The 26,462-nt window shown below is 44.7% G+C and overlaps 1 protein-coding gene across 8 annotated transcripts in view; it reads right to left on the reverse strand.

Moving 5' to 3' along the window:
• RAP1GAP2 (RAP1 GTPase activating protein 2) overlaps positions 1-26,462 on the reverse strand; it is a 211,920-nt gene that overhangs the window by 45,779 nt on the left and 139,679 nt on the right. For all 8 annotated transcript variants that reach the window (XR_013991821.1, XM_081027059.1, XM_081027062.1 and 5 more), the window contains 5 exons: positions 11,533-11,568; positions 6,921-6,965; positions 6,180-6,212; positions 5,555-5,767; positions 4,372-4,475 (listed from right to left, as the gene is read on the reverse strand). Coding sequence is in view for 7 of the 8 variants with exons in the window: in XM_081027059.1 (XP_080883185.1) it covers positions 4,372-4,475; positions 5,555-5,767; positions 6,180-6,212; positions 6,921-6,965; positions 11,533-11,568 (431 nt within the window). In the remaining variant the exon portion in view is untranslated. The remainder of the gene's footprint in view (positions 1-4,371; positions 4,476-5,554; positions 5,768-6,179; positions 6,213-6,920; positions 6,966-11,532; positions 11,569-26,462) is intronic.

Raw genomic sequence — 26,462 nt, forward strand, 5'->3', positions numbered from 1 at the left:
CCTAGGAAGGAGTTTGTTTCAAATAAAATTTCCAATATAATAGAGTGGATTGAATATAACATCTATTAGTAATTGTTTCATTTTCTTCATATCTGTGGTTACATGCCTTTTCTAATGCCTAACTTGGTGTATTTTCATTTTTTCTGTTTATCTACATTTGACTGGCTAGTTACCTACTTGGTTGTTGTTTTGTTCTCCCACAAGAAGTATATCTTTTTCTATGCTATAAATAAATCTATAGCCTAGATTTATTTATCAAGACTCATGTTCCTCTTATTTCTCATTTATTTACTTTGGCCTTAATCTTTGTTAATGCCTTCCTCTTATTTTCTTTAGATAATAATATTGATAACAACAGAAGATACCAGTGTTGAGTGGCTACAGTGCATGAGGCTCTAGCACATAATAAGCATTCGATAGTTTTCAGGTGGCTACTACCATCACGGTTCACAGATAAAGAAACTGAAGCACAGAGAGGGTGCTAACCACCACCATCTTAACAACTTGCAAATATCATTCTTTCACATTTAATAAGAAATTATTTAAGAAAATCAATTTTCTTCTAAGTACAGCTTTGGACACAACCCATAAGTTTTTACATGTAATATGATAAGTGCCATTATTTTATAAATATTCTATAAATATATGTATAAAAATCTTCAGGTTTGAGTTTCTCTTTGGCCCAATAGTTATTTAGGAAAGTGTTGAGATTGTTTATTTCTAAGTGGTTAAGAAGGTTTTTTTAAACACGATTTTGTTATTAATTTCCAGTTTTAGTGTCACACTGTAAGCAAATATATTGGGCAAAGTGTCTGCTTTTTGAAACTTATTTAGATTTACTTTGTGCCTCACGAAACTGGTTCCTAAATCTACCTGCTATCGAGAATTATCTGCAAGATTTTTAAAAATAGAAATTTGGACTAATAGACAGAAAAGGAGCCAAGTTTACGAACAGAAAGTGCACAGAAAATAAATACGTGAGGCCCTTAAAAGTATGAAGAGATGCCCAACGTAATTCAGTAAAATTATTGTAAATTTAAACTACACTTAAATTCCATTTTCACCCATCAGATGGGCAAAAATCCAAGTGTTTGACCAAATACTCCGTTGAAGAGGCTTTGGAAAAACGGGCGCTCTGATACATTACTGGTAAAAGTTCAAATTTACAGGCTTCCTATAGAAAGCCATTGGGCAACTCTATTAAAATACAAATGTGTTTATATTTTGACCCAGCTGTGTCACTTCTGAGAATTATTTTAATCCATACAAATTGACATTAGTACAAGGTTATTCATTGCAGCATTATGTGTGATACCAAAATACTGAGAGTTCCATTAATAGGGGATCCATTAAATATATTATTTCACATCCATGTAATGAAATACTATGCCACAGTAAAAGGAATTAAGATGCTCTTTATGTGCATATGGAAGGGGTTTTAGATATATTGCTAAGAGATGCAAGTTACAGAACAATATGTTCTATAGAATGCTAGAAATAAGGAGGAAATAGGAATATATATTATTATTTATGCCTTTGTATACCTTACACATTTATATTCAAATATGTACATATGTTTAAATTTTTATTGCTTTTTATTTTTTATTAATTTTTAATAAATTTATTGGGGTGACATTGGTTGGTAAAATTATAAAGGTTTTAAGTGTACAATTCTATAATACATCATCTATATATTGCATACCTTTTTAAATGATTGGCGCCTAGAAGTCTGGGTCTTGTTTCTGGTTTTTCACTTTGTTTTGCCTTAAAGCTCCAAGATGACACACTTGTAGCAGATTCACAGAAAACCACTAACATACCTTACAATCAATTTGTGAAAATATTCCATAAGCAGTTGAAAAAAAGCAGAAATCTCTGTTAGAGGATCAAAGCTTGATAGCTAAATATAGATACACACAAAAGTAAATATGTATAATTGACATAAATATTAAAATTATCCACATCTTCTCATTTCCTATCCTAGTTAATCTATGATAAGAAAATACCACTACAATTGTATTCTGTGAATTTCTCTATATTTTAATTATATATGTATATATACACACTATATATACATATAAACTGTATATATGTATATATACAATGATACATATGTATCATTGTATATATACATTATGTTATAATATATACTATAACAAAAAAGCTCATCAGACATCTTTGTGGATTTCATCTTTCATGAAATATGTATCATTTTATATATACATTATGTTATAATATAAGATTATATCTTTGTGGATTTCATCTTTCATGAAATATGTATCATTTTATATATACATTATGTTATAATATATACTATAACAAAAAGGTTCATCAGATATCTTTGTGGATTTCATCTTTCATGAACAGCCCTCTTTATCACACTGAAAACTTTTTTGCCTTGAATTCTAATTTTCCATATTAATATTGCCAACTCTGCTTTCTTTTCGTATTTGATTGTTATAACTTTTTCTCAATACTTTTTAATATACTGAGCTACTTTAATAAAATATAGATTGATTGATTGGGGGAGGCTTTTGTTGTTTGTTGTTGTTTTTGTTGCTATTGTTGTTGTGTTTTTGAGGGATGACCCAAACTGAGAATCTTTGCTGTTTAATAGTGGAATTTAACTCACTATTTATTATACGTCAGCTATGTACTCAGACTTACTTCTATCATATTTATTTATTTATTTATTTATTTATTTATTTATTTATTTATTATTCCTTTATTTTTCATCTTTTTCTATATGTGTATGTTTTCTTTGTTTTTATTATTTGGGATGTTTTCATTCAGTGATTTTATACCTATATAATATTGAATTTTCATCAAAATATGTCCAGCTACTGGTTTTCTTTCAGATTTTGTCTGATATTGGATGAGTCATTTTGATCTGCAGATTTAAGTCTTCAATCAGCTTAAAAACATCAATTATCCACATTTAATTCCTGCTCTCTATCCTCCATGTTCATTATAATTTTGTTCATCATTTTAAAGTTATGTTTTCTTTTGAATTATGTGAGAGCTTTTTAAGCATGTTCTCAATATTACTAACTGTTTTCCACAAAGTAGATTCTGTTCTTTACTACTTCTACTGCCATTTAAAATTCTTTTTCACCATTTTCAGTTTTCTTATTTCCTTAATTTAACCAGCAATGAGATTTTTCATCTCATTCTGTTGCCTCATTTTATCTATTGTCTTTTCTTTCATCTTACTCAGATATCCTACCCAATCTGGGTCTAATTTTTATTAAGAAAGGAAGTAATTTCTTTACAGAGGTTCACCTAGTACAAAATCCTATTTAAAATGGAGATCCAGCTTCACTCCCTCATAAATAGGCTCCAGTGGTTTAATTGACTCTTCCATGCCTTGCAAATATGATTTCTAGCCAGGTGAACCTCAGTAAAGAAAATTGCTCCCTTTCTGATTTAAAAAGCAAGCCAAGATTGGGTGGGCACTGACAACTTCCTGGTACCACTCCATCTCTCTCATAGCTGCACTATGTGTCCCTGTCCCTTCCCATATTTACCTCAATATTTGGGCAGGGGAAAAAATGTTATTGTTCTTTTCCAAATACCTTCAAGGACTTCTACTTAGATTCCACAAATAGGGACTGGGAGCTTCACAGTTTCACAGCTAAGCACCAACACTCGGCCTTCACACTTGCCCTCTTGGCTCCACCAGCCCATCAGGGACACAGAGAAATAAGACACAGGCTCTCTGTGCTCTCACAGTATTCTGTGCATGTCACTTAAATAATACGAGTGACACATATTACAATCCTCTGCTTTTCTCTCCCACTAGACCATAAACCTTTAGAGAGCAGTGACCATAGCTCGGTCATCACTTCATCCCCAGTGCTTATCAGAGTTCCTGGTACAAAGGAGGTTCCACAAAGCATGTTAGTCGAACCAAATAGAAAGCAGTTCCAGTTCCTGCCCTTGAGAGAAGTCCCTGGCTTAGCTGTAAATCACTCCTGTCGTGACTATCAATCCATCTTGGGGAACAGATGCTTTGGGATCTACTTCTCCCGTTAACAGTGTTCTGGCAAACCTTCTCCCAGGACGCTCTGGAGCTGTGTCTCAGCAGGATGAGCCATACTGACTTTTTCTTCCCATCCTCCCCAGAGCCATGGTCCCCGGCAAGAGAGGCCGGTCTAGGTGATCGTGAGACCAAGATATCACTCTGACTCCCGCAACCAGCCAGCTGGTATAAACACCTGTCTCCCTGCCTGGCACTTTGGACACAGCCGCAGGATTCCAGCTGGTCTACCCCCCACCCACCCCCCGCCACACCCACATCCCACTGGCCAGACTGGTATTTCTGGGTCCCCACCACCAGGGGTGCGGCCTCCAATGGTGCAGCAGCCCTACCTGAGAATGATCCGAAGGTACTCAATGCTCTCGGCCTCCTCGCACTTGATGGACAGAAGCAAGTTTCCCAAACTGCTGCCAGTGCAGTAAAAGTTTAGATGATCCTAGAAACAGAAATCAGGTGTTAGCAAGGAAGAGGGGGACCTTCCAGGCAAGGCCCCCAAATCACCTCCTTGCTGAGAAGCCCCTGATGACGATGAGGAGGGAGGCAAGAAGGAGGGCGGAAGAGAAGGATCAGAGTCATGGGTTCCAACGGCCAAGTCCGCAGGACGTGGCAGGAACGGGGCTAAGGGCTTACCACCTATTATGTCCTTTAACCAGACCATGGCTTTATGGGGGAGAGACTATCATCATCCCCATTTCACAGATGGGGAGACCGTGTTCGGGGAGGTTAAGTAACTGTCCAGGGTCACACAACTAGTAGGTGACAGATCCAGGGTTCAAACCCACATCTGACACCAGGTCTACTTCCTTGCTCCCAGAGCGCAGGCCCCACCAATGCAGGAGGGGACCCTGGCACATCCACCCAAGTGGAGCAGGGCGGTCTCTGGACAGTGGGCCTCGCGCTGGCGCAGGGAGCCCGCGTCAGACCTGCCCTGGACCCTGCATTTTAACGCGCTGGGGGAGGAGATCCTTATCTATCTCCTCCCTGTGAGACTCAGCAAAGCTGCCTCAGGCTGGAGACTTCCAGACTCTGCCCTTGGGACTTCTGAAACCCGGCAAGTCTGAAGGGCAGGATATATTTAAAGAAATGTAACTGTCACTGGTAAGCACTCAGAGGCTCACAACACATCACCCAGGAGAAGCACCCGACCTGCTTGAGTGAGGGCATGAGAGATTTGTACGATTTAGATGGAAATGGAGACTTCCAAGGTGTGAGAACATATTTTTCCTTCCACCCAAATGCTACCCATTCCGTCACCTCCTAGAACGTTTTCTCGGGATGAACCCCACAAGGACCCATCACACTGAGCCTTCCAGACTTCTGCACACCCCCTGCCCCCCTGCCCAAGAGCAGAGCCAGTCAGACCTCTCCAAGGAGGACAGAGGTAGGCAGCAAGGAGGGGGGCAGGACGAGAAAGGAATGGAAACAGAGAGAGAGAGGCACCAGAGAGGATCGCTGGGTTCCCCGTGCAGACTCCCCCGCTGGCATCTCTTTTCACCCGGGGCCCCTCAGCCTCACCTTCCCTAGGAAGTGCCTGCGATAGGCCCTGGCTTCGCCCTTGCATTCGAGCTTGTAGCCGAAGGTGTTGGGGCTGAGGCTGTCCTCTTCCTCCTCCTCACAGATGCTGCTGCCCAGGGAGGTCGGTGTGCCCACGTTCTCCGGGTCCTCAATCCAATAGCCCCCAAACTGGGGCAGGACGATCAGGGGGTACGGGCCTCCTTTCTCCACAACCTGGAAACAGAGGGCGGATCACACACTACAGTCCGCCCTGGGTCTGCAGGGGGAGGGGAGCGGCCCCAGAATTGGTGTCCCACCACCTCTGCCCCAATAAAGGGCAGAGTATCCAGTAAGGGGCAGAGTGCCCCAATAAGCTGCCCCAATAAGGGGGCCCCAGTATCCAAAGCCAAAGGCAAAAACAGGAACCCCCTCCTCTCAGTGTCACACAATTTCCAGCTTCACCGGCCCTGCAGCCCCAGGGTTGCAAGGCCTAGACCGGTACTCCCAGTTTAAACCTGAAAAAGCTGAGGTCATAAAGGGGAAGAGGCCTCAGGCCCTAGGTTCTCTTCCACGTGGGGCGAGTCAGGGACCCTCACCATCAGCGCCCCCAGCCTGGCCCCTGAGACAGGATCCAGGGGGCTCCTACCTCATCGATGCTGGGATACGGGATGTAGTCATCCTGCAAGACAAGCCAACAATGCCACCGTTAATCCCCGCAGTGCCCATGAAGCTTGATCACTGCTTCCATTCCCTCTCCCCAGTCTGGGGACGGGGTGCATTGGGAAGCTTGGTAGGCTGCACCAGGACAAACAGCCTAGGGGCAGTTCTGGGATCTGGCTTCCCTGGAGTTCTTCCCCAGACTGACAGAACCTGAGCGCAAACCCGCCAGCTGACAATGCAACACACAGAAGAAGGAAGATGCAGAACACAGAGACGCTGAACTTCACGCCCTCCTGACACTAGCCTCTCACTCTAGGAGGCTCCAACAGGAAGCTAACCCCTGGTTCCAGCCAGCACACGGTCCAGGCAAGGGGGCTGACCTCCAACTATGGACCTGCACTCTGGGCCTCGGAAATGGCCCTTGAAGCTGACTGGTGCCTGCTGGAGCCCAGAGCACAGAGCCCGACACCCCTAAACGCTGGGTGTGGTTCGCTCCCAGGAGTGGGTACAGAGGACCCAGGCCAAGCCACGGCCTCAGGTCTCCCCCAGGCCTCCACCCCACCCCGCCTTGCTGCCCACTGCGTCCCAGTCAACACAGGTGCAGGCCACTTATGTGTCTCTTGGTGTAAGACAGCGGCCCCCAGCATGCCAGCCGCTCCCCCTACCTTCCTCTCACCCGGCCGCCTCACCAGGCCCACCTGGCTGCCACCTCACCCACCCAGCCCACCTTCTTCTTCTGGGGTCCCGGCTTCTGCTCTTCAAGCTTGATCCCCTGCAGAAACAAGGAAAGAGGATCCATGGAAAAGCAAGGGTCACAAAAAAGGGGCCAAACAAGGGAGAAATCCCTTGAGATCACCTGCCTTAGCTAGGGGTCAGTAATAACAACAACAGCTGCTGTGTGCTGAGACCCTTACAGGTCGCACACCTTGTCACGCTCAGACCTCACAGCAACCCAGGCAAGGCACCAGCATAGCCAGGCCACTGGGGTTTCAATCCCAACACTGCCACCTACAAACTTATGACCTTGGCCAAGTCACACAAAAAAAACACCACTCTGTGACTCAATGTTCCCATCTGTAAAATGGGAACGATAATGGCGCCTACTGTAGTGGTGAAGGTTAAATGTGGATAACGTGTTAAGCCCTTGGAAGAGTGATTGGTATATAGTAAAAGCTAGGAGTTATTATTATCACAAGGTAGGCAGGATTATCATCCTGGTGTTGAAATATCTTCTCCAGGCTCTCAGAAGACGAGGCAAGAGGCAGAATGGGAACCCATGTCTGTGGGGGTCAGAGCTTGCACTCTGGAGGTCATGCCACAGCAGCACCACGCCCTCCCTTGGTGGGAGGACGCACTGGCCTGGGTCTGGTCGTCATTCTGCCACTGTCTTACTATTGGTGTCCCTGACAACATTGAGCCTTTTGCAGCCTCCATAGCTTCATCTGTGAAACAAAGATTCTAACACCCACTCTCCCACCTCACCGATACATCACTGCAAGGATCAGACACCATGACTGGGCCTGGATTAAAAGGGTTCCCCTGCAGGGATCTGGAAAATTCACTGCTCGGGAGCAATGCTTTGTCCAGTGGTCCTATAGTCAAGTTCTGACAACTGGGTTTTGTGGGAGGAGAGCACATGCTGTTCCCAAGCTAATCTGAAGAAATCCACAGAGGGTAGGAGATGGTGGGACAACTAGGAGAAACAGATCCCCTCTGGAAAGAAGAGTCCAGAAGCAGCGACTGCCTAATCGTGATATAACACAGTGGGATTTGAACCAATGAGGAAACTAAGGCCCAGGGAGGAAGTTGCTTGCCTAATGTCACACAGCTAGTAAGTGGTGGGGCCTGGATTTGACGCCATTTGACCAGATCCGGCAGCCCGCCGGGCCCAGGGTTCCTGCTCACTGGGTGGATTTAGACTCTGGCTGCTCCGGGCTGAGTCACCCCGAAGCATTGTTCAGCTGGGTGTGGGAGGGCCCTTCCTACTGGACAGGTACTCCTCTCCCAACACAGGAAGAAAACCTCCTGGGTGGCCTTGTAGACCTTGTCCAGGGAGGCAAACTGGGTGGGTGGGGAGGTGGGTGATGTCAGAAGTGTGTTTTGTTTGTCCTGCATTAGTCATGCCAGCCTGGGAACAGCCCCTGGGCAGAAGAACAAACCTCCTTGCCACCCCTCCCCCACGTCAGAGCCGCCACCCAGCACTGGGCCCTCTCCCCGGTGTGTGTCATCCTTTACAATAGGTATTGTCACTACCTCCCTTTCCCCTGCCATGAAGAAACTGAGGCTCAGAGACGTAGAGTGACTTGACCCAGGCCACTTAGCTAGAGAGTGTCTGGGTAACAACTAGAACCCAGCATGGAGGGGATGCCACACTGTGCGTGTAACTCCTGTTGCTTCACAGGAGATGGGCGCTTCTACAAATTCCTCAACTCTCGGGCTGGGGCTCAGAAGTCCTGGGTCTTAGTTTCAGCTCCTCACAACTCGCAGAGCGCCCAGGGCACTTGTCTGCGGAGCCTTAGTCGCACAACTGCAGCATGAGGACAGACGGCAACCACGCTCAAGGCCAGAATCGGGCCCCGCCACCGGCTTCGTCCCCACAGGTTCCCCATATGTGAGTTTCCCACATACAGCAGAGTTGGAAACCATAGGCCCCTCAGAGGCTGGCGCCCAGTGAGCCCGTGGTAGGAACCTAAACACCGGGACGCTGATTTCAGGCCCCAGCGGTCTCAACTGAGATGGAACTGGCAAACCACCCGTGGCGTCGGCTGCCGTGGAAATGAGGAGAGGGCGAAACACAAGACTCCTGCCCTCCAGAGGCTCCCAATCTAGGAAGAAGGCAAGCCCAGGAGCCTCAAAACAACAGAACGATATGAGGCTGGGCAAGTGGGGCTGCAGTATGTCCTCCAACAGAGAAGCCCTCTGTGGGGGCGTCAGAGTGCTCCAACTGGGGGTGATGGATGGGTGGATGGTGGGAGCAACCACAGAGAAGGCAGGGTGAGGACTGGGTGAGCCGCCACAACCCCTGCCAGCTTCCCGGAGTGCCATGATTCCATGGGCTTGGGGTGAAAACACCAGCTTTACTCCAGGCAACTAAGCATTTAATTATACACGGTCTCCCACCACTCGCTGTCAAGGCACATGCCATCCCTGTTTCCTCAACCTGACTGTAAGTTCCCTAAATGCATATAAATGCGTATAAAATTCCTTTGGAGTCCATACACTGCTGGACACAGAGGAGAATCTTAATTACTTGCTCATGATAATGACATAACTACTAATAATATTTTTCCCTCAAACAGTCCCTCCCCTTCCCCATCCTTAGGGAAACCCATAAGGAGCCATAAGCTTTCCCATAAGGACCTCACTCCCTCACAGCAGAAACCCTGTCAGTAGCTCCACCTGCATCTCAGGACTGCAGTGGGTACCCTATGTGCCTCTCCTCCTAGACCTTCCAGACCATTCCTACAGAATCTTCCTTGCTTGAGCCTGGAGCGTCTGCTTAGGGTAAAATGCATCATAATACAACGAATGGCTAAGCCTTCTGGTTCTGAAGCTACTGAGAAGCCATGAGCCCTTGAGTGTTTTATGTAATATCTCTGCCTGTTTTCTCACCTGTGAAATGGGGATGATGATATTAAGATACCTACTTCCTAAGGGACTTGTCAGGAAGAAATGAGATAACATCTGTCAATCTCTGACTCCAGACAAGTGCTTAAATATATATATACTATCAATATCTTCTTCCCACTCTTTCCACCTGTATCTATTAACCTTCTGGACTTCTCCCCATTTTCCCTAGGGTAATAGGTCTTACCTGTGAGCCCTGACCCCTTGGTGGGGAATAATTACAAAGGCCCCCAAATCCACACTGAACACTGATTTCTATTCAGTGTCTACTAAGTTTTTACATATATTATCTCATTTCATCCTAGCAACCATGTAAGTGGGTATTTTTATTCTTGCTTATTTATAGAGCCTGTGATATTGTGATTTTATAATAAGAAATGAATATTTTGGTCTTCATCCTGTTGCTGGCACAGAATTCCTAAAACCCTTAGAATTTCCTAAGTGATAAGAGCAATGGGAATATTTGGGAGCATTTTTCTTACAGTATTTGGCCTTTCGTCCTTGGTTCCTAAAATCACTCAAGAACCATAAAGGTAAAAGGGGTGTTACTCATCAGTTTATATTTGTAAGGTGACTTCTGGGACATCCCTAAGGATGGGACCTGGTCAACAGGGGAACCAACCATAATCATCAGAGAGTTGGAACTTTCACTGCCACCCACACCCAACCTCCCAGGAGAGGGGAGGGGCTGGAGGGTTCAATCTATCACCAAGGGCCAGTGGTTTAAAAAATCACGTCTATGTAATGGAACCGCCATAAGAACCCAGAAGGACAGGATTCAGAGAGTTTCTGGGTTGGTGGACAGACGGAGGTGCTGGGAGAGTGGTGTGTTCAGAGAGCATGGAAGCTCTGGGCCCCTTCCCTCATGTCTTGCCCTATGCCTCTCTTCCCTCCGGCTGCCCCTGAGTTATATCCTTTTACAATAAATTGGTAATCCAGCAAGGAAACAGTTTCCTGAGTTCTGTGAGCCACTCCAGCAAATTAATCGAACTGGAAGAGGAGGATCATGGGAACTTCCAATTTACAGTTGATCAGAGCACAGGTGACACGCTGGACAGGCATCTGAAGTGGGGGCAGTCTTGTGGGGCAGAGCCCGTGGGGTCTGACACTACAGGCCGACAGTGTCAGAACTGTAGGACACTCAGCTGGTGCCACAGAATTGTTGGGTGGGGGGAAACAACCACACATTTGGTGTCAGAGTAAGGTACAAACAGTGCTGTGAGTAGACAAAAAACAGCAGCGAGAGGCTTAGAAAAGGGAAGGAATTTGGCAAGCGAGTGTTAGTTGCAGGATTCGAACTCAGGTCCATCTCTTACCTACCGCTCTGCCTTCCAGACACAAGATGACTTCCCTAAGAAGGGGCTTTCCTTTTCAGGGATTCTTGCCTACCCATTACAGGCACAACAGACCCTCTCAAACCCTTCCCAGATCAGTGGGGTTGATGACACCCCATCTGCTCTTCTGGGTAGTTCTGAAGTCGTTTATCTTCTCCCTGTTCTTCAGGCAGGAGCCTTCCCAAAATCCTCTGTGCCATTCAACATGGAAATGGCCTCAGGTTGTCCAGGCCATCGGGACTTGAGTTCTCTCTTCTCTGCCCTCCCTCCAAGGTCCCCCCGAGTTTTGCCAGTAGGTTCTGCCTGGTATTGTATCCCCCAAGGTCACTGCAGCACCTTCCACCCAGGGCTCGGCTTCCCCACTTTGGGGATACTCACCTGCATTTTCTCCAACATCTCAAAGAACTCCGCCGACTGAAAGACACAAAGAGGGTAGGGAGAGAAAGATAGGGCATCAGCCAGGGGTCTGCTGAGAAAACCTCCTCACCAACCATCTGGAAGCTTAGCCCAGGACTTCCCCAGGGACAAAATTAATTTGGATAAAGAGTGAAGATAATTTGATTTTGCTTTTGCAGGGCTGGAGGGCCAGAACACCCCACACAACAACAACAAAACACACTGGGCTGGCAAATGGCCCTGGAGAGAGCAGCCACTCTGTCTCTGTCAGGAGAGAGGAGCCTGTAGGGCCCCTGGGAAAAGCTAAGTTCCCCAAAACGCCTGTGGGCCCGGGATTCAGCCTCCGGCAGGATACATGTTTGGGATGTTTTCAATCCAACAATGGGGCTAAGATGTCCACCACAAGCAATTTTCCAAATGTGGTGCCAACACAGCCCTTCTAACTCCTCATTCAAAATCTAACTTAGAACGCCAAGACACAAAAACAGTAAAAGCAGAGCCGCGCTGGCCAGGGCAGCTATGGGGCTTGAGCCCTGGATGTGTCAACCTCTGCCCGCCCCTGTCCCCTGCCCCCAAGGCACCTCTTTGGGACCTTAGAGCTTGTGAAGCAAAGCCTGAAAGCCATTGAATGGCAGCCTCCAGGGGTCTGCACGGATTATTTCAAAAATCTCAAAGTACCTAAGTCCAAACCTTTAACCTACTTTGATGCCACCTTTGTAACTCCAGGTAAGACCAATAGGAGAAAAAAGGAAGTAGAATGAGGGGTGAGGGGCTGAAAACTCTGCCTTCACAAAACACATGCAGAGGTCCCTCAGAAGTTTCCCCACTCCCCATTCTGTGAAAAGAGCCCCACTTTCCTGTCCTAACACCACTGCCCACATCTGGGCACTGGCAAGCCATGAGTTAAAGAGTGCCCAGGACAGACAGCTCCCCGGGTGAATAGGAGAGAAAAGAAAGCAGTGATAAGAAGGACCACATGTGTCCTTATCACTTCTTCAAACACTCTCCCTTCCTCTGCGGGCACCAATGGCCAGGACTACCTGAAGCTTCCGCTGCCCTCAGACTCCTCAGAAGAGAACCTCCAAGGGAAGCACCCTTGTAAAGTCACCTGGGGAGACCTCGCCCTGCTGCAGGCGCTAAATGAACTTTCCTAGGCCAAAGCTGGCCTGTCAGAGGCAGAGTCTTTGACCTCCAGGGTCTCAAAACCCCACGTGTCAATGTACAGGGTTGAGGACACGCATGGCACACCGACATCACACACCCTGGACCAGAGGCAGCCACCAAAACCCCAGCTCCCAAACCTATCCTACCACTTGCTCCGTGCATTCTTCCAAACTCCAGTCTCCAGGAGACCAAGATTACTAGACATGAAGTACTTACACATATCAATAAGTCTAGAAAGACAAACAGAAAGAGAACAAGGGCTGCAGAAACAATCAACAGGTTAAATACACAGACCTCTGACCCAGCAATTCCACTTCTAGACATCTATACTATAAACACACTTGCACATATACACAAAGATAGATATAATAGAATCACAAAGGTAAGCTACAATAAGCTGTTCATTGCTGCATTGTTTATAACAGTAAAAAATGGGAACAACTTAAATGTCAATCTACAGGAAATTGGTTAGAGTAAGCTACATTCATAGAATAAAACATAAATATTATGAAAACTCAAATTAGATAACTTTGATGAAATGGTGAAGGCCTAGAAATACACAAACTATCAAAACTGACTCAGGAAGAAATAGAAAATCTAAATAGAAAATCTAAAAAGACCTAATAAATAGATTGAATTAGTAATCAAAAAAACTACCCACAAAGAAAAGACCAGCCCAGATGGCTTCACTTGTGAATTCTACAATTTAAAGAATTAATATTAATGCCCCACAAACTCTTCCAAGAATAGAAGAAGGAACACTTTCCAACTTATTCTATGAGGCTAGTATTATCCTAAAACCAAAACCAAAGACATCACAAGAAAAGAACACTACAGATAAATATAGCTTATGAACATAGATGCAAAAATTCTCAACAAAATAGTAGCAAACTGAATCCAACAACATATAAAAACAATTATACATCATGACCGGGTGGGATTTATCCCAGTAATGCAAGATTGGTTTGATATCCAAAAATCAGTGAATGTAGTACACCACATAAATAAAATAAAAAGCAAAAACTACATTATCATCTCAATAGACATAGAGAAAGCATTTGACAAATCCCAAACCCTTTCTTGATTAAAAAAAGAACACTTAACAAAGTCGGAATAGAAAGGAAGTTTCTCAACATGGCAAAGTGCACCTACAAAAACCCACAGCTAATATCATACTTAATAATGAAAGACTATACTTTGCCCATAAGATAAGGATCAAGACAAGGATATCCACTCTCCCTACTTTCATTTAACATTGTACTGTATGTTCTAACCAGAGAAATTAGGCAAGAAAATTATATGAAAGGCATCCAACTGGAAAGGAAGAGGTGAAACTATTTCTATTCACAGATAACATGACCTTATAGATAGAAAATCCTAAGGAATTCACTTAAAAAAAAACACTTTAGAACTAATATAATAAATGAGCTCAGCAAGGTTGCATGATATAAGATCAATCTACAATAATGAATTGTATTCCTGTACACTGGCAATGAACAATCCAAAAATAAAATTAAGAAAGCAATTCCAATTACAATCACATCAAAGAGAATAAAAATACTTGGATGTAGATTGAACAAAAGAAGAGCAAAACTTACACTCTGAAAAGTACAAAACATTGATGAAAGAAGGGGTTCTAAATAAATGAAAATAAATGCCATGATCACGATTCAGAGTCACTATGATTAAGATAACTGTACTCTCCAATTGATCAACGCAATCTCTATCAAAATCCCAGCTGGATCCTTTCTAGAAATGGAAAAGCTGATCCTTAAATTGGTATGGAAACTCAAGGGGCCCAGAATAGCCAAACTATTCTTGAAAAAGAAAAACAAAGGTGGAGGATTCATACTTTACGATTTCAAAATATTACAAAGCAAAAGTAATTAAGATAGCACAGTACTAACAGACATATAGATCAATGGAATGGAATTTAGAGTCCAGAAATAAACTCATGTATTTAGGGCAATTGATTTTCAACAAGGGTGCCAAGACCATTCAATGGAGTCTTTTCAATAAATTGTGCTGGGAAATCTGCATAGCCACATACAAAGAATGAGGTTGGACCCTCATCTCAGGGTCCAAATTAAGTGAAAATGGATCAACAACCTAAATGTAAACACTAAAATGATAAAACTCTTAGAAGAAAATATAGGAGTAACTCTTTGTGACCTTGGATTTGGCAATGGATTCTTAGATATGACACCCAAAACATAGCAATGAAAGGAAAAAAAATCAATAAATTAAACTTCACCAAAATTAAAAACATTTGTACTCCAATGGACACTATCAAGAAAGTGAAAAGACACCCAATAGAAGAACATATTTACAAATCATATGTGTGATAAGGGACTTGGATCTAGAACATACAAAGAATTCTTACAACTCAATAAAAAGATAATCTCAATTTAAAAATGAGCAAAGAATTTGCATAGACATTTCTCCAAAGAAGATGTACAAACAGACAACACACACATGAAAAGATGCTCAACATCATTAGTTATTGGGAAATGCAAATCAAAACCATAACGAGAGACCACTTTATACCTGCTGGAATGGCTATAACCAAAAAGACAAATAATAACAAGTGTTGGCGAGAATATGGAGAAATTAGAACCATCATATACTGCTGGTGGGAATATAAATGATACAATCACAGTGGAAAACAGTTTGGCAATTCCTCAAAAAGTTAAACACGGAGTTACCATTTGACCTAGCAATTCTACTCCTCGGTATCTACCCCAAGAGAAATAAAAACATATGTCCACACAAAAACATGTACACCAATGTTCATAGTAGCAATAGTCATAGTATCCAAAAAGTAGAAACAACCCAAATGTCCATCAATTCGTGAATAAACAATTGTGGCATATCCATACAATGGAATAGTATTTGGCCATCATAAAAGGAATGAAGTACTGACACATGCTACAACATGGATAAGCCTTGAAAATGTGATGCTAAGTGAAAGAGGCCAGACACAAAAGGCCACATATTACATGATTCCACCTCTATTAAATGTCCAGAACAGGCAAATCTATAGAGACAGAAAATAAATTTGTGGTTGCTTAGGGCTGAGGGAAATGGGAGATTTCGACGGTGATAGTTAAACGGTACAGGGTTTCTTTCTGAGGTGATGAAAATGTTCTAAAATTGATTGTGGTAATGGTTACACAATTCTCTGAATATACTGAAAACCACTGAATTGTACACTTTAAATGGGTGACTTTATAGTATATGAATTATCTCAATAAAACTGTTCCGAAAAAAACACACTATGCAGCCATTCAGAAAAAAAAACAATAGGGCGGGCCCGGTGGCTCAGGCAGTTAGATCTCCGTGCTCCTAACTCCGAAGGCTGCCGGTTCGATTCCCATGTGGGCCAGTGGGCTCTCAACCACAAGGTTGCCAGTTCAATTCCTCGAGTCCCACAAGGGATGGATGGTGGGCAGCGCCCCCTGCAACTAAGATTGAACACGGCACCTTGAGCTGAGCTGTCGCTGAGCTCCCAGATGGCTCAGTTGGTTGGAGCGCATCCTCTCAACCACAGGGTTGCCGGTTCGACTCCCGCAAGAGATGATGGGCAGTGCCCCCTGCAACTAGCAATGGCAACTGGACCTGGAGCTGAGCTGTGCCCTCCACAACTAAGATTGAAAGGACAACAACTTGACTTGGGAAAAAAAAAATGGCCTGGAAGTACACACTGTTCCCCAATAAAGTCCTGTTCCCCTTCCCCAATAAAATCTAAAAACAGAAAAGAAAAGAAAGCAACAGATCTGTATTGTTTAATAAGATGCTCTCCAAGACACATTAAGTATGGAGTAGGGGCAAATCAGAGAACACCACAGAAAATATGATCCCATTTTATAAAAACAAAACCTAAAGTAACTTACATGTATGTATATAAACGCATAGGAAATACTATGGAAGAATATACCTCACACTGTCAAGAAGTGATTCTATGGAGAAGGGGAGGAGACTGGTGATTTTTTTTTTTTTTTTAAGGAAGGCACAGTTCACCATGGCCCATGTGGGGATCGAACCAGCAACCGTGGTGTTACCAGCACCATGCTCTAACCAACTGAGCTAACCGATCACCCCAAGGTTTTTGCTTTATATACAGCCAACTCCACAAGCATGTAGACCTACATGACTTGCATAATTAAATTTCAAATAAGTTTTGTAAAGGAAACAGAAAAATGTGCAAAGGGCATGAACAATTTGCTGAAGGAGAAAGACAAAGTGATCGATAAACACAAGTAATGTGCCCAACCTCCCTGATTATTAAAGAAATTAAGATAATACAACAATATCGTTCATCCATCAGATTGGCCAAGATTAAAAAGAAAAGCCCGTGTTGGCAAGGATATGGAGCTAAGGACACAGGGACAATACAGAAGTGTGTACCTGGTACAACCGTTCCGAAGGGCAATTTGGTGCTGTGTCTCCAAAGCCTTAAAAATGTTCACATATTTTGGTCCAATAAACCCACTCTAGGGAATTTACTCTAAAGCAATATTTGGGCAACTACACAGGATACTTATACGAGGATATCTATTGAAACAATGTTTACAGGCAAAAAAGTGCAAACAGCCAAAGTATCCACCAAGGAGGGAAAGAGTAAATATTGCATGGGAGTGTGCCCATACAGTAAAATACTATGAGAGGAGATCTGTGCTAATTCTGCTAGTGCAAAGATTCACACTGCGTGGGTAAGTGAGGAAAATAGAGTTGGGAACATGATCCCTTCTTTTATTTTCAATTAAGTGTGAAAAAACATGTTTGTAGGTAGATGATACATAGATACATAGATACATAGATACATAGATACATAGATAGATGAATATATACATCACCCATCCAGAGAAACATATCTTGCAGGATATATGCCAAAATGAGTGATAGGTTAAGGATAAATTTTTCCTTTTTGCTTTCCAGTATTTTTTAAGTTTTCTACAATTATAAGTTATTTTTGCAATTAATCAACATTTTTAAGACTTCAATATATAAGTGGAGGTTTGGCATTTCTTTGCTTCTCCCAACCCCTGCTATAGGCCCTTCCCCCACCTTCATGACAGGGTATGTTTAGGAACATGAGGACAAAACCTTCAGTGCCCAAAGAAATTCCCTGGATTCAGGCCAATTCATGCCCAGGTCTAACCTTGGCTTTGTGTATTACAGACTAAGAGGCTCTCTTGAAACACCCCCAAAACCAGCTTACTCTGTTATCCATGCAAACTGGCAATCAAAAATTATTTTAGGTGTGTTTTTAGACAATGCCCTTGTATTGGTTAATCAGTTCACTCCAATTGAATAAGCTCCTGTAGGGCATGGATTGGACACTGGAAGTACTAGGCAAGAGCCCAATTTCCAGGGTCCTGATCTTAGTTATGAGACAAAGCTGTCCTGGGCTACGTGACAGATGACCAGTGCCACAGTGGTCCAGAGAATACATGAAGCACTTCAGGCTAGGAGGTCAAGTGTATTAGTTCTCTACTGCCGTGTAACAAATTACTCCAAAACTTAGAGACTCAAAACAATTTCTGTGGGTCAGGACTTCAGAGTGGCTTAGTTGTGCAGCTCTTGCTCAGGGTTTCTCAGGTGGTTGTAGTAAGATGCCAATAGCAGCTGTGTCATCTGACCGCTCGACTGGGGCCGGAGGCTCTGCTCCCAAGATGGCTCCCTCACAAGGTGTTGGCAGTCCCTCATCACATGGGCCTCTCCGTACGCTGCCTGAGTGTCCTCACAACATGGCAGCCGACTCCCCTCAGAACGAGCATCCAAGAGAAAAACCACAGAGGAAGCGACCTAGTCTCTGAAATCATACACCTTATTTCCACTCTATCCTATTCGTTAGAAGCAAGTGACCATGACCAGCCCACACTCAGGAGGCAGGGGTGGGGGATTAGTTTCCACTGCTCGAGAAGTACCAAAGAATTTACGGGCGTGTTTTAAAACCACCATATCAAGGAAAGCTTCTTGCAAAAGGTGGGATCCCAGGCACACCTTAAAGAATAAATCAATCACTTGATAAAGAGGCGTGAAGAAGACATTACAGGTAACGGTGTGGACCAAGGCGGGAAGGTGGAGAAGCGTGATGTGTACTTGATGAACGATGGGGGGATCAACCTGGCTGCACTGAGACCTCCAGGTCAACAACCTGAAGCTCAGACTGGAGAGGAGAGCTGGGGTCTAGGCCTGAGACCACGAATGCCAGGAATTCAGGTTTAATCTGGAAAGCAGTGGAGAGCCACTGAGGTTTGGGGTATAGTAGAAAGATACAGGGAGCAGTAGAGACCAGTGGTCAAAGCCACTGGGGAGTGGCCACCTGCTGATGCCCAGGTGGCATAAGTCACGTTACTCAATCTCCATTCCTTCACCTGGAAATGGAATAAAATAACCTCACATGGCTTTCAAGGCTCATTTGAGGATGAAGTGAGAACGTGGACGAGAGATGCCCAGCCAGGGCCTGGTCCACAGCAAGCATTTGGTATATAACGACAGAAGGGACTAGGAGAAAGCTCCTTCAGCAAGCCTTGTCCTATTGGGAGACGGCCTAGTAGCGTTAGCATAGTTAGCTTTCCCTGATTTAGGACACTTCGCTTTCCTTGACTTTATTGGTCTTCCCAGAAAGAGTGTGTTTAAATTACTGTTAAAACTGGGTCTGTGTTTCCTGAATGAAGAGGCCCCAGGGTTCCGGGGCTGGCACAGGTGGTGAGCTAAAAGGGCTGTGATTCAGCCTCATCTCTGAGTGATACACTGGGCGGACGATTCCTGGCGACGTGTCCGGAGCAGAAATCAGCCAGTGGCACCCGGGCCTCAGCTGGGACCGGCCCCACTTCTTGGTGACTGGTTGAGCTTTCCAATGGGACAGTTCCAGCCTTGGCAAAGAAGGCGTCTCCTTTCCCACCCAGCAGCGGGGTGACTCAGGCCAGCCTGGAACAGCAGCTCCAGCCACCCTTGTCCACATCCCCTGAGAGAGCTGCACAGCCCAGGACATGCCGCAAGCACTCACTAAATGCTCACTGACTCCCTGTGTTGCCCCACAGGCCCTTGAGGACAGAATGAAGTCCCATCTGGGGCATCCTTACAAGGGAATCCCCCTCCATCAGGAAGCCAGGCACTGGATTGTCACAGAGAAATGTAATCCGGCCTTCTCCTCAATACGTAGCAGCAACCACTCAGCTGCCTCATTTATTATTAGCAGCAGCTGTTGCCACCCAAATCAGAGCCAGGGGCAGCATTTCCCCATGGGCCGTGCTTTAACACCAGTCAAGTAGGCCGTGAAATACTCACACAGAGCCAGCGCTCCGCCAGGGAAATGGCAGGCTGGGCCCCAGGGTTCGGTTCAGGTTCAGTCTCCGTCCTCCTCACCTCCCAATATAGAAACTGCCTGGTCTTCCCTTGGAAGGGCAAAGGAGTCCTTGGAGGAAGAATGCTGGAGGAGGTCCGAGGTAGCAGGAGCAGAAGTGAATAGGAATTGCAAGGCCAGTCTTGAGAAATCTTCCCGATGCCCCTACTTGCTGTCTCTGGTGCTGTCCCCTTACCCAGGCAGTGATTGAGAAGTGTGGCATGTTGCCGTATAGGAGGGCCACTGCCACCCCGCTCACCATCCCATGCCAGAAGCAGCCCAGCCTGCCTCCCTCTGGCCCACAGAAGCTCTCCCTATGGATGTGGCCTTTCCATGCAGATGGGCAGCCACCTGTTCTTTCCTCCTTGTTGCGTCGAAGCTCAGGAGGCCCCCACCATCACGCTCCCTACTCCCTCCTCCTCTCTGACCCAAGTTGGAGAAGTTGATACCCACTGTCACCCACCCACTGCCCACCAGGTCCCAGCTGGGCAACCTGTCCTAGCTCTGGGCTCCTCGCCTCCCCTCCTGGAGGCAGGAGTGTGTTTACATGCGAGCAGCCTTTCTACATCCCCTGCCCAGGAGGTACCACATACCCACTGCTCACAGCAGACGATGACGTCTGAGCGCCTGGACCTTGAAGCAAGGCCTATAACAGCACCGACACACAGGGCTGTGGTGGGATAACACGAGCCAGTCCGCACTGCCTGGCAGAGCACCCAACACAAAACACCCCCACGCACAAGGTGACTGCCTCCGCGTCCCTGCCCACCTAAATCCAGGACACACACAAAGGGGCAAAGGCACATCAATAGCAAGCAGAAACACTGAAAACATAAGACAAGGCCAGAGGACCGTGTTTTCCACCCCACACAGGTCCCAAAAAATAGGATGGAGACGTGGGGTGGGCTGTGCTGGGCAGAGGAGAAAAACAGGTCAAAGCAAGTCTCTCGTCCGCACGGAGAAAGACGACATCCCAAAGAAAAGGATTTCTGGAGAGATGTTTAAAGAGCTTTCTGGAAAGTTGGGGGAGCTGGAAACGCATAGCACATACGCCGTTAGGAGCCAGATGAGGTGTGTCCCCCAGCTGCCTGACCACAGCGCACGCCACACTGCCCGGCTCTGCTGCTCAGACACCCTCGGGGTGGGCGGGATGCGGACCAGCTGACCACCCGCCTGCTGCCACGACCTGAGGAAAACCTTAGAGCTGGTCCCCATAGAAAGGCAAAGTGAACCCTAGAAAGGCACTGAGAGAAGAGGCAGAGCTCTTCTGTTCACTACTGTATCCCGGGGTCTGTAACTGCCTGGCACATAGTACATGCTCAGGAAACATTTGCTGAATGACTAACACTCTTCCCAGCAAGATAAGAAGGAAGCAGGCAGTGGAGGCTGAGTCCTATGCCTGGGCTCAGGGCTGGACAGGCGCATGTCCGTGCCAGCAAGCACTGTCTGTGCTCCGGCAACAGACTGCACCCGTCACCCTGCACAGCCAACAGATGCTCCAAAGGTAAGGCACATCCAGACACAGGTCCTGTCCCAAGCAAGTCTCTATGCCCATCTTCCCCATCCTACCTTCACGCTCCTCTTTTCCTCCTCTGGCCTCCCCTCCCACCACCTCACACTGAGCACAACTCCTCTGTCGGTAGAGTCCTTCAAAGGCACTCGTTCAGTTATATCAACTTGGGCCAGGAGGCTGCCAAGCTAGTACTATATTTCCCCGAAAATAAGACCTAGCCGGACAATCAGCTCTAATGCGTCCTTTGGAGCAAAAATTAATATAAGACCTGGTGTTATATTATATTATATTATACTATACCCAATCTTAAGACCGGGTCTTATATTAATTTTTGCTCCAAAAGATGCATTAGAGCTGATGCATTAGTCCTGCTAGGTCTTATTTTAGGGGAAATATGGTACCTATGGCAAAGGTACTACAACGGAATCACCTGGAGGGCTTGTTAAAACACAGATTTCTGGCCCCAGCCATAGGTTTTCTAATTCTTGGCCAGAGACTCTCCATTTCTAACAAGTTCCCAGGTGATACTGATATTCCTGGTCCAGGAACCACACTTTGAGAACCACTGACCTATAAAATTGTGTTTCATGTAGGGTGTGTGTCCAAGGAACCAACCTGGCCAGAGCAGGGATGGGGCAGCGTAAGTTAGAATGGGAGGATGCCTGGGTTTTTATAGGTCTTCTTAAAAATTAGGCAGCTTCATGTTTAAATCTCAAGATAGGATTTGAAAATGCAAAAAATAATTATAGGTAACAGGCAAGGAATGTAAAACAATGAAGGGATAACAAGTAAAGACATTGATTCAGTAACCAAAAAGCTCTCAACTGGGCGGCTCACGCAGTTGGAGCTCCATGCTCCTGACTCCGAAGGCTGCCGGTTCGATTCCCACATGGGCCAGTGGGCTCTCACCCACAAGGTTGCCAGTTCAATTACCCAAGTCCCGCAAGGGATGGTAGGCAGCACCCCCTGCAAGTAAGAATGAACACGGCACCTTGAGCTGAGCTGCCGCTGAGCTCCCGGATGGCTCAGTTGGTTGAAGCGCGTCCTCTCAACCACAAGGTTGCCGGTTCGACTCCCGCAAGAGATGGTGGGCTGTGCCCCCTGCAACTAGTAATGGCAACTGGACCTGGAGCTGAGCTGCGCCCTCCACAACTAAGACTGAAATGACAACAACTTGAAGCTGAACGGCACCCTCCACAACTAAGATTGAAACTTGACTTGGAAAAAGTTCTGGAAGTACACACTGTTCCCCAATCAAGTCCTGTTCCCCTTCCCCAATAAAATCTTTAAAAAAAAAAAAAAAAAAGCTCTCAACAAAGAAAAGTCCAGGACCAGAGACCAGATGGCTTTGTGGTCTAGATGGCTTTGTGGTAAATTCTACCAAACATTTAAAGAATTAGCACCAATCCTTCATAAACTCTTCCAAAAAACAGAAGAGAGAACACTTCCTAATTCATTCTATGAGGCCACTATTACCAAAACCGTATTTAAAAAACTACAAGGAAAGAAAAATTACAGACCAAGAACCCTGATAGACACAGATGCAAAAATCCTCAACAAAATAGTAGCAAACTGAATTCAACGGCATGTTATAAACCATGACCAAGTGGGATTTATCCCGGGATGTAAGGTTGGTTCAACATAAGAAAAGCAATGTTGATTACAACACATTCATAGAACGAAGGAAAAAAAACACAGGATCATCTCAACTGATGCAAAAGCACTTGACAAAATCCAACACCCTTTCGTGATAAGAAACACTCGGAAAACTAGGAATAGAAAGGAACCTCCTCAACATGATAAAGGGTTCTTTAAAAAAAATAAATCCACAGTGAACATCATTCTCAATGATACTGAAAGCTTCCCCCCCCCCCACTAAGACCAGGAACAAAACAAAGATGCCCACTTTCACCATTACTATTCAGTGTACTGAAAGTTCTAGCCAAAGTAATTAGGCAAGAGAAAGACATAAAAGGCATCCAAATTGGAAGGAAAGAAGTAAAACTATCTCTATTTGCCGATTACATGATCCAATATAGAAAACCCCAAGAATCCACAAAAACATCCTACTAGGGCTAATAAGGGAAGTCAGCAAAATTGCAGAGTACAAGTTCAATACCCCAAAAAAAGTTGTGTTTCTATACACCACCAATGAACAATCTGAAAAGAAAATTAAGAAAACAATTCCATTTGCAATAACATTAAAAAAAAAACAAACTTAGAATGCTATAACCAAGGAGGTAAAAGACTTGTACACTAAAAATTGCAAAACAGTGATGAAAGAAATTAAATAAGATCTAATTTGTATGATATCCCTTGTTCATGGATTAGGAAACTTAATATTGTTACGTAGCAACTCTACCTAGAGTAATCTACAGATTCAGTGCAGTCCCTTTCAGAATCCCAGCTGGATTCTTTGTAGAAATTGAAAAGTTGATCCCAAAGTTAATAGGAAAACGCAAGGAACCCAGAATGGCCAAAATATTCTTGAAAAAGAACACACACTTCCTAATTGCAAAACGTACTACAAAGCTGCAATGATCAAAATATTGTGGTAGTGGGATAAGGATAGATATATGGAACAGTGAAATAGAATTTAGAGTCCAGAGATAAACCAACACGTTAATGGCCAACTGAATTTTGACAAGGGTACCAAGACCAATTAATGGGGGAAAGAACAGTCTTTTCAACTGCCAGAAAAATTAGATGTCTACCTACAGAAAGAATAAAGTTAGACCCCTACACCTCACACCATATACAAAAATGAACTTAAAATGAAGCAACAACCTAAACCTAAGAGCTAAAACTGTACAACTCTTAGAAGACAGCACAGGAGTAAATCTTTGTGACCTTAGATTGGCATTGAATTCTTAGATACGACACCATAAGACACAAAATGCTTTAATGGACATAATCAAGAAAGTAAAAGCACAACCAACAGAATGGGAGAAAATATTTGCAAACCATACGTCTGATAAGAGTCTAGTATCCACAATATATAAAGAACTCTTATAGCAGAAGGACAAACAACCCAATTTTAAAATGGGTAAAGGAGTTGAACAGACATTTCTCCCAAGAAGGTACACAAACAGACAGTAAGCACCTGAAAAGATATGAAACATCATTAGTTGTGGGGAAATGCAAATTAAAACCACATGACATACCACTTCACACCCACTAGGATGGCTATAATCAAAAAACGGAAAATAACAGGTGTTGCCACGAATACGGGAAAATTGCACCCCTTGTACATTACTGGTGGGAATGTAAAATGGTGCAGCTCTTTTGGAAAACAATTTGGCAGTTCCTCGGGAAGTTAAACAGAGTTACCATATGACCCAGCAATTCCACTCGTAGGTAGAAACCCAAAAGAACTGAAAACAGGTACTCAAACAACACTTGCACACAAATGCTGTTCAAGTGTATGCTGAAGAGCAGCACTATTCACACTTACCAAAAGGTGGAAACATCCCAAATGCCCAGCAATGGATGGGTGGATAAACAAACTGTGGCATACCCATACAACAGGATCACATTCAGCCATAAAAAGGAATGAAGTACTGACACAGGCTAGAATGAATGAACCTCAAAAATATTATGCTTAAGTGAAAGATACCAGATACAAAAGCTTACATACGGATGATTCCATTTCTATGAAATACCCAGAACAGGTCACTCCATAGAGACAGAACGTATATTAGTGGTTGTCAGAAGCTAGAAGGAGGGGAGAATGAAGAGTAACTGCCTAATGGGGTTTTCTTGAGGGGTAATGAAAAGATTTTAGAACTAGATAGAAGTAGTGGTTGCACAACATTGTAAATGTACTAAATGACACTGAATCATGCACTTTAAAATGACTGATTTTAGGTTCTGTAAATTTCACCTCAACAACAACAAAAAAAGAGGGGGAGAGTAAAGCCAGGGTCAACTGAAGCGTGCACGCCCCCTCCGAAAAGGGCAGCTGCTGCTTATCTGTAGCCAGGCTGCAAGCAGAAATACAAGTTCAGTGCTACCAGACTTTTCCAGAAATCCAAATTTGAGCGTGAACTCTCCCAATTCTTATACACTGATAACCAAGTCAAATTTTTAAAAATCTCTATGTAGACCACATACATCTATGAGCCAAATCAGCCCACCAGACACAAGTTCCAAGCTCGACTCTGAGCAATAGGGAGCCATTGAATGTTCCTGAGCTGGAAAATGGGATGATAGAAGCAAAGTTTTAGGAAGCCCCAGGTATCCTCTGTTGGGTACCCGTGATGGGCTAAGCACTGGGCACTGAATCGGGCACTTCACAAATGCTACCCCATAAGCCTCACAAGCGCCCAGGGAGGAGAGGTAGAGAGTAGCAGGCTCAGAGTGGTTAAGCAACTTGCCCAAAGTGAACCCAGTGAAGGCAGAAGCCAGATTCAAATCCACGTCTATCTAAGTTAGACAGCTCCACATCTCACACGAATGTCCGATAGGCATCTCAGATTTAACAAAGCCCAACAGAACACTCCCTAACTTTTTCCCTCAAACACTTTCCTCCATCCCAGTCTGTTGCCCCATCCTCCAAACACCCTCATACTCAGGACAAAAGCCCAAGGGACGTCACTGATGTCTTCATCCCTCATTCCCCAAATCCAATCCACCCGCAAGTCTACTGTCAAGATAAATCCCAAGTCTGAGCAGTTTCAGCATCTCTCACTGTCCCTCATGGGGACCATGTGGCAGCTTCCTGTCTGGGCTCCCGGCCTTCACACTAGCACGTCCCTAATCAGCTACTCATACAACAGGGACAAGGTCTTTCTGAAAGACCAATCAGATGACCTGGGTCCTCAGCTTAAAACGCTCCAACATACCATTCCACACCCCTGCCAAGCTCCAAAGGGCTCAGGCCAT

The sequence above is a fragment of the Rhinolophus hipposideros genome (assembly GCF_964194185.1).
Source record: "Rhinolophus hipposideros genome assembly, chromosome: 20".
NCBI classification, from domain to species: Eukaryota; Metazoa; Chordata; class Mammalia; order Chiroptera; family Rhinolophidae; genus Rhinolophus; species Rhinolophus hipposideros.